The sequence below is a fragment of the Diplotaxodon limnothrissa genome, linkage group LG3 (genome assembly GCF_057381915.1).
Source record: "Diplotaxodon limnothrissa isolate DT_005_m linkage group LG3, D_limnothrissa_male_GT1.1, whole genome shotgun sequence".
Taxonomy (NCBI): domain Eukaryota; kingdom Metazoa; phylum Chordata; class Actinopteri; order Cichliformes; family Cichlidae; genus Diplotaxodon; species Diplotaxodon limnothrissa.
This window is the reverse complement of record NC_140598.1, coordinates 47273714-47288379: the sequence shown is the minus strand read 5'-3', so window position 1 is coordinate 47288379 and position 14666 is coordinate 47273714. Positions and strand designations below refer to the sequence as shown.

General features: G+C 41.5%; 1 protein-coding gene across 1 annotated transcript in view; it reads left to right on the top strand.

Moving 5' to 3' along the window:
* The window catches only part of LOC146636221 (Fc receptor-like protein 5), a 29230-nt gene extending 14901 nt beyond the window's left edge, over positions 1-14329 (top strand). Inside the window, exons 9-20 of the mRNA XM_085350299.1 lie at positions 2881-3153; positions 4219-4485; positions 4969-5247; positions 5364-5639; positions 5842-6141; positions 6313-6570; positions 6815-7063; positions 7230-7349; positions 13369-13431; positions 13539-13598; positions 13928-13990; positions 14205-14329. Of these exons, the coding sequence (XP_085206425.1) occupies positions 2881-3153; positions 4219-4485; positions 4969-5247; positions 5364-5639; positions 5842-6141; positions 6313-6570; positions 6815-7063; positions 7230-7349; positions 13369-13431; positions 13539-13598; positions 13928-13990; positions 14205-14329 (2333 nt within the window). The remainder of the gene's footprint in view (positions 1-2880; positions 3154-4218; positions 4486-4968; positions 5248-5363; positions 5640-5841; positions 6142-6312; positions 6571-6814; positions 7064-7229; positions 7350-13368; positions 13432-13538; positions 13599-13927; positions 13991-14204) is intronic.
* The last annotated feature ends 337 nt before the right edge of the window (positions 14330-14666 follow it).

Here is a 14666-nt window from a genome sequence, read left to right as displayed (position 1 = left end):
ACAACATACAGAATAAAAGACTATTAGTAAATCAAACAGTGTGTTACCTTTAACCTTTTGACTTATTCATTAATCACAAATTAATTCTCCTTACCTTACATAACAAATAACACTAAAACTTGTAAATTATTGCATATAACAGGGAAATCGTTGCATCGCTGCCTAAACATGACGAGGTACGTTTGCGCCCTCTAGTGGGTGAAAACTTAGCCTTCATGCTTAGTAGCGGTCAGCAGCTATATGCTCCGTAAAACAACAAAATACATATCTACAGGACAAACTTTGGTACAAACCTTGTTCCCTCATCAACCAGGTGCTAAGAAACTGCTTTCCACTCAGTGTTGCACCTTAATAGCCGTTCTTTTTCCCATTCCCGTCCATTAACCATAGAGCACACCTTCTCTCTGTGCATTAAAACTCGCGCTTCTGCCATATGGTTTACGCTACTTGATTTACGGCACCTTGTCGCTCTGTGACTTTCAAAATAAAAGCATTCACTCCAACAATATAATAGCCACTCATAAGTTTACAAAACACTTTACCAAATATTAATGAGGTCATTTACACTTGGTGACAGACAAACAGGGTATTTTAAAACTTTACTTATACTCTATACCACTATAATTACTGCTTGTGAATTGAAATGCATTCTGGGATACCTGGCTGCCCCACGTCCACAGTACCACCAGTTCATCGCATTCGATTGTCTAGTATTGATCTGTGCTGACTTACTCTACATGGTAACCAATCAGATGTTAGACGAGCTGCAGTGGCAGCGTTAAACAAGACCCTCCACAGGTTTTTCAGATTTTGCCAAGTTTGGTCTCATGAGGAACACAAACTCCATCTTTAGCTGAATTAAACTCAAAGGACTCCTGTGTGGTTTTATTTTATTGGAGACTTCATTGGAGTCTGTCAGCCTCTCTGATTGTTCAGTTTTCCTCTGTAAATAAGGTGTTTACATTATTCAAAATTACATCATAGAAAACTACATGAACTTGATGTTGGAACCATGTCAGCGATGGTCACGGTGCTCGAACAATAACAGACACCATTCAGTGTAGTGTGACTTTAGACTATTATTAAAGGGAAATGTAGAGAGGACACAAACAAACTGACCATGGATTAAACATGGATAAAGTACTTTGTATTTGTGACATTTGTCTTTGAATAGATGAAGAATAAGTCAGAGGGAATCTGTAGTGTAGTTGTGCATGAAGACCGTCTAATGTGTCACATGCAGGTAAATGTTTTCTGTTTGGTGCTAGAAGCTAAATGACTGAGTGAATGTGTAAAGTTTGATCATTACTATTAAGCACTTACTGAAAAAAACAACAAATTGCATATTTCTAAAATGATTCTTGAATGTTTTACTTTCTCTTTAAAATCTTTATTTATTGTAACAAAGATTTTCCTAAAGCAACTGACAGTCTGATGTTTGTCTTTCCTGTAACATCAACAGCAAGTAAACCCAGAGTCACACTGACAGCACACAGTTCAGTCATACCAGCAGGGGGCAGTGTGACACTGAGCTGCTCTGTGGAGGGCTCTGCTGGCTGGAAGTTTGACTGGTTCAGACGTGATTCACAGTTTTCTGGAGGTCAGAAAATAGGAGCTGGAACATCAGAGCACACGATCAGTATTTCAGAAGGAGGCATCTATTACTGCAGAGGAGGGAGAGGAGATCCAGTTTTCTCCACAGAGGACAGTGCTGCAGTTACAATTCAGAAACAAGGTGAGGGTGAAATCTTGTTGTGAAATAAAACGAAACATCATGATTAACCTGAAGTAACAATTAATTTATGATTTTTTCAGTTTAATATTTGTGTTTATTTGTTTGTTGAACAGTTTTGGCTGCTGTGAAACTGCAGCACAGCTGGTCTCAGATATTCACTGGTGAGACAATCACTCTCAGATGTGAGATTCAGGGAGGTGAAGGAAAGGTGTGGAAATATGAATGGACAGCACCCAACACAAACAGCCCTCCAACATCCAGTGAATACAGGATCAGCAGAGTTTCAGTGTCCCACAGTGGAGACTACAGATGTCGGGGTAGCAGTGACTATCTCTTAACAGGATGGAGTGATGCCTTCAGACTGACAGTTTCATGTGAGTTGGACCATGATTCATGCTGACATTTCATGTTTTCATGTTTACATCTGTCTTAATAGGAAAACTCCAACAATGATCCAGCTGTCTGCAGGCAGCTCAGGACAACAGTTTTTCTCACTGTGCAAACAGAAAGGAGAGACACCATGGAGGCTCTTAAAATATCAGCAGTTTAAAGAGGAATGTACAGAGATGACAGTTTGATAAGAGGATGATAAATCAGTGAAATCTTTAGTTTGTTAGACAGTCTAATGTGTCACATGCAGGTAGGGATGGGAATGGATAAGAATTTATTGATTCTCACTGGCTCCACTTTGAGAGTCGCCACCATCTCTAAGCACAATATCAAAGACATTCATGCAGATTAGAGGCTGTGAGGTCAAATGTTTGTGCATGTTGGAGGTATTTCTCCTCTTTGTTGGGATCATTACTAGAAAAAAGTAAAGCAAAAAAATTCTTACACAAAATCAGCACAAAGAGACCTTACATCGGTTGTCATGGTGATTCTACAGTAGAAACATGAACAGGTAGAAATGGAGCTGCAGCCTGACTGCTCATCAGTTTGTTAGGATGAAGTTCATCACTCTTGGTTATTGGCTAGCTTAGCATTAGCATGCTATCCTTGCAGGTGCTTTAAAGAGCTCCAACAAAAACTACTTTGTTTCTGTTTGTAGATAAATTAATCAGTGAAAGTTTAAAGTTTGATCAGTGCTGTAACAAGTTTATTCTTGAGGGTGATTTAATGTTTTACTTATTTTGTTTCTTCAACAGCAAGTAAACCCAGAGCCACACTGACAGCACAAAGTTCAGTCATACCAGCAGGGGGCAGTGTGACACTGAGCTGCTCTGTGGAGGGCTCTGCTGGCTGGAAGTTTGACTGGTTCAGACGTGATTCAGTCTCTTCTAAAGCTCAGCTCATGAGAGGAAATGAAGCAAACAGAGTTATTAGTGTCTCACAAGGAGGTCTGTACCACTGCAGAGGAGGGAGAGGAGATCCAGTTTACTACACAGAGGACAGCAGTGACGTCACTGTTACAGAAACTCGTGAGTTTAATTATTTTATTTCTACCAGACTAAGAGGTCATTATGTAATGTGTGCTAACAACTTTATCTAATAGCTGTGAGTTTATTAACCCTCAGATAAGTTTTCTGCTCATTAAGATTACTTGGAGAGGTGGGAAAATAGAAACATTTATTCAACTTTGTTTTTGATTTAAGTCCAAAATTGTGAGATTAAGGACTCACCCTCACAGAGAATGTGCTCTCCAAAAAACATCAACAAAACGATTCAGACCTTTTAAAAAATGTGTTTTAGCTACAAAACCTCAAATTGAGGAGAAAAGTGAGATCTTGCAGTGAAAAGTTTCAGATTTTGTTTTAATAACAAACAACAAAACAAATGTTTCTTTGTTACAGTGTTGATGTAAACACCAGCCGTACCTGCAGGTGTAAACATGAGACTGTGCTGTAACAATGTAAACACTGTATATGAGAGTTGTGTTGGATCTGATTGTTCAGCGTTCAGCATGGTGATGGCTGAGGGATCAAAGCTGTTCCTTAGTTTGTTAGTTCTTGTGTTTATGGCTCTGAAATGTCTGCCTGAAGGTAGACGTTCACACAGTGCATGACCTGGGTGAGATGGATCCTGAAGGATTTTCTTCGTGTTCCTGAGACTGCGGGAGCTGTGCAGGTCTTCAAGTGAGGGCAAAGGATGGCCGACTATCCTCTGGGTGACCTGTATAACCCTGTTTAGCTATTTCCTCTGTGCTACTGTGCAGCTGGTCTATACAGTTCTTCATGTAGCACAGTATGCTATCAAAAACCAGCTACAGGTCAGGGTGTTTGAAAATATCTCAGTGCATCCTGATGAAACAGTCCTGCCTCTGGCCTGGTTTTGACTGTCTTTGTGCTGATTGTAGCTATTTTACTAAGTGGGATGTGGCCGTGATGAAAACAGTTATCTGTGGTCAGACTGGCCCGAGGTGTGGTTTAACCCTGTAGCCTGTTTGAGGTTGATTTTTTTTTTTCCACTCATGTTACTCTCATGTTTTAAACATCTGAATTTTTATGTTTCTATTTGTGTCTAACTGGATATTTTCCTGTGAACAGTTCCCAGTAAGCCCACTGTGACCCTGCAGCCATCCTTGACTCAGATATACAGCGGTGAGACAGTCACTGTCAGATGTGAGATTCAGGGAGGTGAAGGAGCTCAGTGGACGTATGAATGGAGAGCAGCCAAGTTAAACACACCTCCAACATCCAATGAATACAGAATCATCAGAGCTACTGAGTCTGACAGTGGAGGATACAGCTGCCGGGGCAGAAGGGACTATTTCTTCTCAGAGTGGAGTGATATCATCACACTGACTGTATCATGTAAGATCTTTCATCCAGAGTATCTAAATAAGGAAAAAGCACTTCTTCTTTCTTACAGCTTTATAACTGTCTTTCATGTTGGTCAGTAAAATGTTTAGTTTTTATTCCAACAACAAAAACCTGAACAGCAGCTTTTTATTCACAGTGAAGAGAACAAAACATATGAGAGTAACTTCTCTGCTGTGCAGCTCTAATACATGAAAGATGAAATGCAGAACAAATGCTGGATCTGTCTCAGCTGCTCCACCACATCCACTAAGAAACATTAAATCCACTGATTGTTCCTCATGTGTGTTTTTAACTTAGAAATGCAGCAAATTAAATATGAAAGATTAGTGTTGTGTTTGTGTGATAGTTGTACAGTTTGTTGCAGCTTCACCATTAAAGTTATGTGATATTTATTATTTCCATATTTCCACCAAGTTATTTCAACTGGTTTGATTCAGTCATTGACTTTTGTTCTTTTTCTAAACTGAACTGCAGATAAACCAAAGGCCAAACTGAGAGCTGATAACACAGCTGTTCCAGTAGGGGGCAGTGTGACCCTGACCTGCTCTGTGAGCCCATCATCATCATCTGGATGGAAATACTACTGGTACAGAGATGAGAAATCCTCTGAAGCCCTGACCACACAAGATGCAGTTTTCCACTCAAATGGACAAATCAGTGTCTCACAGGAAGGACTCTACAGGTGCAGAGGAGGAAGAGGAAACCCAGTTTACTACACAGAGGACAGCCAGTCAGTCAGGATTGGGAAAACTGGTCAGTTTAACATGAGGTCAGATAAATTCCTGATTAAGGAGGAAGATGAAGAAAAAAAAAACTTCAACATTTTTGACATTCATGTGTTTTTATTGTACTTTCTTGAACAGTAACAGCCTCAAACAGGCCTGTTGTGACTCTGTATCCAAACTGGTCTGAGATACACAGAGGAGAGACGATCACTGTCAGATGTGAGATCCATGGAGGAGACACTGAGTGGGATTATGAGTGGGAAACAAACAGCAGGATAAAAGCTCCAAATCAAAATGAATACAGGATTAGATCTGCTTCATCATCCAACAGTGGAAACTATCGCTGTAAGGGCAGAATGAAAAGTTCACAGCATAAAACAACAGAGTGGAGTGATTCAGTCACACTGACAGTTTCTGACAGTAAGTAGAGTCATAGTTCATTTAACCTGGAAATAGAAACAGTTTGTAAAAATATGTTTTTATTAGTACATGTTGAGATATTTGATATGTTTAGATAGTCTCACTCTTAAAGTTCATCATAAATATTTGTGAGTCAACATTTTAGTGACATTGAATTCAGAGTTAAGAGACGAAACATTGAGAGAAAATCTTTGTTGAACAGATGAACCCCGTCCTGTCCTCACTGTGTCTCCATCATGGCTGAGTCCTGGAGCCTCAGTAACTCTGAACTGTGAGGTTGAACATCCGTCTGCAGGATGGAGCTTCTACTGGTATAAAGCTGTTCCTGATCTATCAGAGAAATCCTCCAGTTATGAGCTGCTACCTGATGGCAGTGGGACTGCACAGGACTCCTACATCATTCATGGACAGACACACACAGCAGGATATGTGTGCAGAGCTGGAAGAGGAGACCCAGAGTATCACACTGATCACAGTCGACCAAAGTTTGTTTGGTCTGCAGGTCAGTTTGAGGATTTTTAATCTTCATGCTGATGATTTGAAAGTCTGTAAATCTGGCTGCATAACTATCAGGACTCTTGTGAACCAAACAAAAGTCAAACGTATATTTCCACTGTGATATGTTGATCCTAACATCTGTGAGCTTTGTGTCTTCACTGCATGTTGTTTCCAGATGTTCATTCAGCAGAGTCTCTCACAGTGAGTCCTGACAGAGTGCAACACTTCACCTCTGACTCTGTCTCACTGACCTGTGAGGGAAACTTCACTGAGTGGAGAGTGAGGAAGTTCTCTGAGGACGGCCGACTCTCTGACTGTAGGAGAATGACTGGATCCACATGTGACATCAACACATCAAAGTCAGATACTGGAGTGTACTGGTGTGAGTCTGGATCAGGAGAGTTCAGCAGTGCAGTCAACATCACTGTACAGAGTATGTTATTATACATTTACTTCTTGGATTTGAATCATTTAGATGTCACATGAACTTTTGTCCCAGCTTTGCTGTATGTGAAGTCATTTTATCTGGAGAAAAATAGCAGTTTTTAAATACACAAGATCAGATCTTCATGATGAAAAACATTTGTACAATCTGTTCTTATTATTGTTTGTCAGCTCTTTCTAAAAGTGTGCAGCAGCTGATGTGACTGAAACAATTGTGTGTGATTGTGTCACAGATGATGGTAATGGTCCTATCCTGGTGAGTCCTGTTCATCCTGTGACTGAGGGAGCTTCTGTTAGTCTGAGCTGCAGTTTGAGAACACAAAAAATACTTTCCAATGTGTTTTTCTATCACAATGACAAACTTATTCAAAATGATCCCCGAGGGGAGCTGAAGATCTCTGCAGTGTCAAAGTCTGATGAAGGTTTCTACAAGTGTCAGTACTCAGGAAGAGAGTCAGCACAGAGCTGGATGTCAGTTAAAGGTGAGCAGGATCAAAACATCTGATGGATTTTTATAAACCAATGACTGAGAAGGAACGTTATATTGTCTGATTTAAGTCTCAAAGTCACTCGGCTCCATTTTATAAAAGTATTTTTTTTTTATAAAATTCTAATTTATTAATAATTAATTGCTATTTGTTGTTACAGTAACTGTGTCAGGAGCTGACAGCTCTTCGTCTCCTGTGTGGTTGATTGTTGGACTGGTTTGTGGAGTCTCTCTCATTATTATTCTCCTGCTCTTGTTGTATCGCTGCAGACAGTCCAAGTGTAAGAGCCTCTTTTCTGTTATTATTATTGTTATTATTAGTATTAGTATTGATATTGACATTTCATTGAGTATCTGTCACGGTTAGTAAACTAAAACACAACTTTATCACAGAACTTAGAAAATTATCCAAATAAAAAAAACTAGGAAAACAAATTTCTACAAATCTTATTAAAACAAACTTTGATGAAGGATGTGACAGTAAAGGAAGATTGAGACAGTCTATAAAACACAATATAATGAGATGATGGGAAACAGGTGGGAACACAGTGATAACTAATGCCCCTTTTCCATTAGTACATTGGTGGACAACTCCAGGCTTCGAGGACCGGTGTCCCTGCAGGTTTTAGATGTGTCCTTGAACCAACACAGCTGATTTAAAAATTAGGTCCTCAACATGTCCTGAAGTTCTCCAGAGGTAACAAACTAATAATGTGATTCAGGTGTGTTGACCCAAGGTGAGATCTAAAACCTGCAGGACACCGGCCCTCGGGGCCTGGAATTGCCACCCCTGCATTAGTACCTACTTGGATCAACTCACAACTATTCGAATCGTATTGACTGGTTTTCTATTACAGTCAAGTACCACCTAATGTGTGTGGTCGTCCTAATAGCAACGTGGCTGAGCATCCTGTGACGTAATTAGGATGCGTCAAACACACTACAATGAAGGTGGACGTTGAGGCGATGATATACCTGCTGCTCAGTCTGTGAATTTTCGTCACACTCTGGGACCACGGTGTTGCTTTTGTAGCTGTTTTCCTCATTGCTGGGTTTCAAAAATGGCTGTTTTGATTTTCATCAATGTAATACTCTCATAAGTCATTGAGTGACGCCACTGAGCAGTCAATCAGTGGGATGCAGGCTGTTGACGTCACATTTTGGGATCGCCTCGGGTCGCCTGGAACTCCGGCTGAGTAAATACTGAAAAAGTACCTGGTAACAGGAACTATGACCTGATGGAAAACCCTGAAAACCATGGTGACCTGACCTGAGTAGTTACTAATGGAAAAGAGGTTAACAGAATGACTATGGAGGATGTAAAACTAGACCCACGATACAGACGAGAACAGAGTCCAAAATAAAACAGGAAATGAGTGACACTGAGACCTGGAGTAAGACACACGAGCTTGACGCAGACAGTAAACAAAACATGGAGACCAGAGAGAAAGAACAGAGTGAGAACACAAGGGGATAAACAACCTCTCATTAACCAAATAGACAGATAACTGTAATGTAAACATAACATCATACGAGAAAACGAGAATGTCAACAATACAAAATACAGAACTATGAAACTAAGAATGATCAAAAATAGAAAACCAGAGAAACCAAAACATCAAACCCCGGGTCAACCATTCAGGGACCTTGAAGGAAGCACAGGCAGGAAGTTACCTGCTACACATTGTTACCTGTTGCACCTCCAGTGTTGGGAAGGTTACTTTTAAAATGTATTCCATTACAGAATACAGAATACATGCCCCAAAATGTATTCTGTAACGTATTCCGTTACGTTACTCAATGACAGTAACGTATTCTGAATACTTTGGATTACTTAATATATTATCATGCTTTTTACAACAACGTGAATGTACTATTGCTGTGTGATTTATTACTATTACTGAAGGTGCGCGACTCCGAACTGTAGTAAAGGGACCTCTGACTAATACGGCGGGGTCCCTGTCGGCTCGTAGCCAAAAAATAGCTTTACTTTGTTGTCTGGGTCAACTTTTCTTGCGAGAGACAGAAAGAGGCGTTGAAAGGCTGCTCCAACGGAACTTATTGTTTTCGGAGGAAAACACGAACACGGTGTACAGTCGAGTCTTAATAGCTTACTTACAACTGGGCTCGTCAGGCACTCTTCTTGGCTGAAGTGGTTATTATTATATTTACATGCTTCCAGCTCCCGTTTTTCCTCGATGACAACTTGTACCTTTCTACTCCCCTTTTTCTCCCTCCTCGCGCTCACAGACACATAACGTGTATGGCAGTCCATTCTCCCTGCAACACGGACTACACTGCCCATGATGCTACATTCTTTAGAGCTATGCTTGTAGCATTCTGCCTGTTAGCTTAGCACAACAACAACAACAACAACAACAACGAAAAGGCGCTCTCTCTCTCTTTTTTTTTTTTTTTTTTCTTTTCTTTTTTTGTCCCGTTTGGATCTATAGCCATCAGAATTGTTATCTTGAGGCCAAGAAAGATGCCAAGCGGATTTATTTTACCAAGTGGATCATCATGGCCTTGCCATATTGGTCCATTTGATTGACCTTTATTATAATTATGAATTTATTTTATTTTTAGTTGCAAACGGGACAGACATGACTGGGGGATAGGACAGGGGGAAAGAATGAAAGAAAGAGGGGGAGAGAAAGAAAGAAAACCAAAGGGGAGAAGAGACGGTGAGAAGGGGGGGAAGAGAGAAAAAAACAAACAAACAAAAAAAAAACAAAAAAAAAAAAAACTCCTGGGTCACCTGTATGGAGAAAAAAAACAGAGGAGACAGCAAACAACAAAGAGCAACATAATAAGAGAAAAAAAAACAGCACCATCACAATAAACTAGCCAGCCATTGATATCAATAGTTACTAAATAATAAACGATATTGTGCAGCACGCAAGATAGACAGCGCACAGTGTGCTTTGAGGCAGCAGCCAAGAAAGCTGTAGTCCGCGTCTGTGAATACCCATGTGTACACCTGTGTGCATACCTGTGTGGATCAGCATGCTTGCATTCCAAAGGTTTCTCCATGTAATGATCTGCTAGGGAGTGTGGGGAGCCACAGCCCTGTCCTTTATGGTATCAAGCAGGTATGGAGGAGATCAAAACTCCAGACATCCAGAGGCCCCCAGAACACAAGAGACCAAGGAAGACCCACAGAGGGGCAGCTGCGCCACTGTCCCAGTAAGAGCTAAGGAGAGTCCCAGATGAGGGCTCATTCAGCAGCCGCGGAGCAGAAGCCAGGGGGAGTTGCAGTGACGCGCCCATGAGCTCCGCCGGCAGCCAGCTGTGCCTGAGTGACCGAGCCCCAGGCCGAGAGGCCGGGGGCACCCCACCTCCGAAATGGCCCGAGCGAGCCCCAATAAGCGGCCGCCAAGGAGTGAGCCGGTGTGTACCCGGACGCCCACCCCCAGATACAAAGAACAACCAACGCACCGACACCTGAGGGAGTCCGCCACCGGTAGGGGAAGTGGTGGTGGGTGGAGATAGGCCTCCAAACCTTGGAGGGCCCGAGATGTCCCCAGAGAGGTGGCGTCTGATACCCAACCTGACATATAGACACAAACATACAGGCACACACATCCATTCCCACCCTCATGCTCTCATATGCACTTCACACTCAACCGACGTGGAGACAGACATAAAGAGACGCTGTATACACGATCACACTCCCCAAGCGTACTCTACAAACCGGGTCTAGGTACCCTTGCCCCTGGAGGGGGGAACCGCACCCAGACCCAGGTGGTGTTACCCTTTTCCCTGCGGTGGGGAGAGGCAGACCGCCCCGACTCCGCAGCAGCAGGGAGGCCCCACACCCCAGACCGCAGCCGGACGGCCAACTCCTCCTAGCCCCCCTGCTCCAGCAGGCCGCAGAGAATGGGGGTGAGAGAAGACTCCAAACCTCCCTCCACCCGCTCATAGTAGTGTTGATGCATGTGTGTTCTAAGGTGCAATTAAAACCCAGGAGGGCATGGAGCTACCTGCCAAGGAGCAGCAGGTAAGCGCATAGTTCCTCCTGCTAGCCCTCAATGTCGACGTGCATAGCTGGACTGGCCATCGGGCATACCGGGCATTTGCCCGGTGGGCCGCTGGCGATTTTTTGTTTTTATGGGCCGATCGATTTTTTTTTTTGGAAGGGTATAAATAATGAAAGGTGTTGGATTGGCCAATTGGTCATGATCGACTCTGGGCTGGACCAATTACAGCCGAGGAGGTCGGATGCACCCGCCCCCTTGTTTAGCAATCTTATAGACGAACTAAAGAAAATGGAGAACAAAAAAGGAAAGGAGGTGCAGAAAAAATTAGGGCCAAAAAGAAACAAGCCCTTCAGGCAGACGCTGCCAAATGTGTAAAAATAACTGAATTGTTTGGCGGTGGCTATGACAGAGCTTCCACAGATTTAGCAACATCAGCAAGTGGCGGAGGCCAGCAGGTGGATAAGGGAAAGGGGAGGCAGGAGGAAGAGAGACCGAGGTGGCCGCCGGTCATAGTGGCAAGTGAACTGAACTTTAGGTAAGAGGTTATGACCTGCTGTCTATCTGTGTCAGATATAAACCAAGTTTAGTTGGAGTTTGTTTTCGTTGTGCTGACTTTTTACAGTTGCTTAGAATAACTGGTACTGCGTACTAGCTAGCATGATGGCGTTTATATACTGCTGGGCGGGTGCTATGAAGTTACTGATAGTAAATTGTATTTTATGCTTAAGGTTAGTTTCTCAAACTCCTCACAATCTTAACAAATTGTGCCAATCCTTACATGTTGCACCAGGCTGATTTATCATCAAAAGTGGAGAAGTCCGTGACAGGAGACAGAAGAGCAGCAGAGAGAGATGGAGAGATGACTTTATGTCATCCATGAGGGATGCATTTGACATATGTTTCACATATTATAGCCCAACAAGTTACTCATAGCAATTTAAATACGAGCAATCAATTTTTGGCAAATACCGGAAATCACTTTTTGGCACAACACCGGCTATTGCAGTTAATAATACAACAGCTTCTTGCCATTTTTTGTGTTTCTTTTTATAGCTGTGTAACTGAGTTCAATTGAAAGCCTGCATGCGCTAGTACCTGTTTGCCACAAGTTCCCAGAATCCTTTGCGGTTTCTGAATGACGTCACATTTTTGGTGGGCCGGTCTCTAGTCAAAATGCCCGGGCCGATTTTTTGTCCCAGTCCAGCCCTGTCTACGTGTATTTAAAATTGAGAGGTGGGCAATGATTCTTGGGGTGAGGTGTACACCCTGATGGTAACTTGGACTCCGTGTATTGTGCCCACCCCCAAGATCCTATATGTATGTGTAATGAGGGTGTGAGTAATGTGAATGTCTAAGTTGTGGGATCGCCCAGGAAACACACAGTCGCAGAGAGAGAGAGAGAGAGCGTCGCCCTGTAACCGTGGCAACCGTAACGCTGCCGCCTGGAACAACAGAACGTAGCTGTCAAACAAAACCCAATCAGTCCTGACCCGCGACAAAATGAAACAGGAAAGTACCGCAGTGTAATCCATTTATTTCAACAAAGTAACTGTATTCTAAATACCACCTTTTTAAACGGTAACTGTAACGGAATACAGTTACTCATATTTTGTATTTTAAATACGTAACGGCGGTACATGTATTCCATTACTCCCCAACACTGTGTACCTCCAACAGTTACATCATGGTAGCTGAAGGGTCATCAGCTGGGAGCCACCCTTCATTGATGTTTTGCTCCATTAATCATGGAACATCTTGTGGTGGTGGAGCAATGGGTGGAGGTCTCCCTACTGTCCCTGCAGCTGACCCTAGGACGCTTGTCTTCCCCACAGCTGGTCTTTCCAGATCTCCATTAACTTTCACATGTCTTAGATTCAGTTTGTGCTCAGTTTTTATTAAAATCTAGTTGCACAAACATCTAAATAACCAACTGACTACATGCACAAAAGATCAGAAACAAACAGGATTTTATAAACTGATTGTATCTTTAACTCGACTGAAAGAATCCACAAATGTTATTGTTTCATATCAGAACAACACAAACAGTAACACCATGGTGGGTTCATGCTCTGAAAATATCTGACAGTCCTGTTGTTGATTTAAACACAACTAATGAAACTCTGTAAAAGGTTTTTCTGTTTTTTCATTTATCTTTGAAAAATGTGTCATGTTGGTTTTCATGTGTGAGCCACTGAAACACTGGTGCAGTACATCATGTGAAAAGCACAGAGCAGCTAGAGATGAAACAGTCTTTTAATTTAAGGAAACTGGCACCATGTCATTGGTTTACAATTGTGTAACTAAAATATGAACATTTCAGGTGCAGATAAACCCCCAGATGTCATTTACTCTAATATTGAACTGGAAAACTTTGGAAATAAGTGTGAGTATACAAAACATATACAATGTAGAAAAAAAGCCTGGAAAGTTTTTGAAAAGTTTAAAAATATATTAAATGTTTTTCTTTTGTGGATTCGATCATCTTCACAGGGAAGCATCATAAACCAGAGCAGAGTGCTGTTTACTCTGAGGTGAAGACAGGAGCTGCAGGTACAGTCACAACAGTCTCATTCAGTGTTTGTACTTGAACATGTCATCACATCATTATATTGCAGGTAATTATAGGTCAACATGGAGTTTAGTTATTCACTTACTAATCAGTGTTTCAGCTTTACTGAATCACAGCATCCACAGATTCTGACCCAGACCTCAATCACAAAACACACACATGCAAAGCTGAAGTGTCACAGGCAACAAATGATTTTTACTTAGATTTCTTTCACTGTAGTTGTAAAAAGTTTAAAGTCCATATGTATTCAACATGTTTGTATCATATCTGTGCTGAACAAATGTGTCCTGAGCTCTGACGTCTCTTTTAGAGGACAGTCTGATGTATGCTGAGGTCAAACAGCCCAAAAAAGAAAAAGCCAAGAAAAACAAAGGTGAGCAAAGTCTGCCATCATCTCCACTGAATATTGTTCATCATGTTTATCTGCTCTTACAATGTAAATCTGTTTATTTTAATATTTATATTTATGTATTCACAATCCATCAGCTTTTAAAAATCTACTATTTTATCTTTGCATTAGTGGAGACATCCAGTTTCCTCCTGGTTAATGATATTATTGTTTTCAATGATCTTCTCGTCATTCACAGGAAAATCAAGTCCTGCAGCTGATGCAGCAGTTTATTCTGAAGTCACATCAGGAAGCTCTTTCAGTAATTCTGCTGCCATGCAGGCTGATTTATTCTTCACATTATTAAATGTCTTCAGCTCATAATATCTTTACATGTTGGAAATCACTTTGTCTTTTTGTGCTTGTCTTACAGGTCAGTGAGGAGAGCTGTAGCAGCAAAGCCAAGAAGAAGCTTTTTATGAAGCCACTCTTGCTTCTCTGCTGCCCAAATATCAGACATGCTCAGCTTTATGTGCAGTTACAATATTACATCATAATATCATATAGAGTTAGTACTCTCTTATAGCATAAAGCATACTGTGTTCTATATAGTCAGCTGTTTTTATATTCTTAAAGCTTTCTGTATATAAAACTTAACTGAATGTTTCCTGTTTCAACATCAGTGAGAACAAAGTGTGAAATATGTGATCTTTAGTAGCTG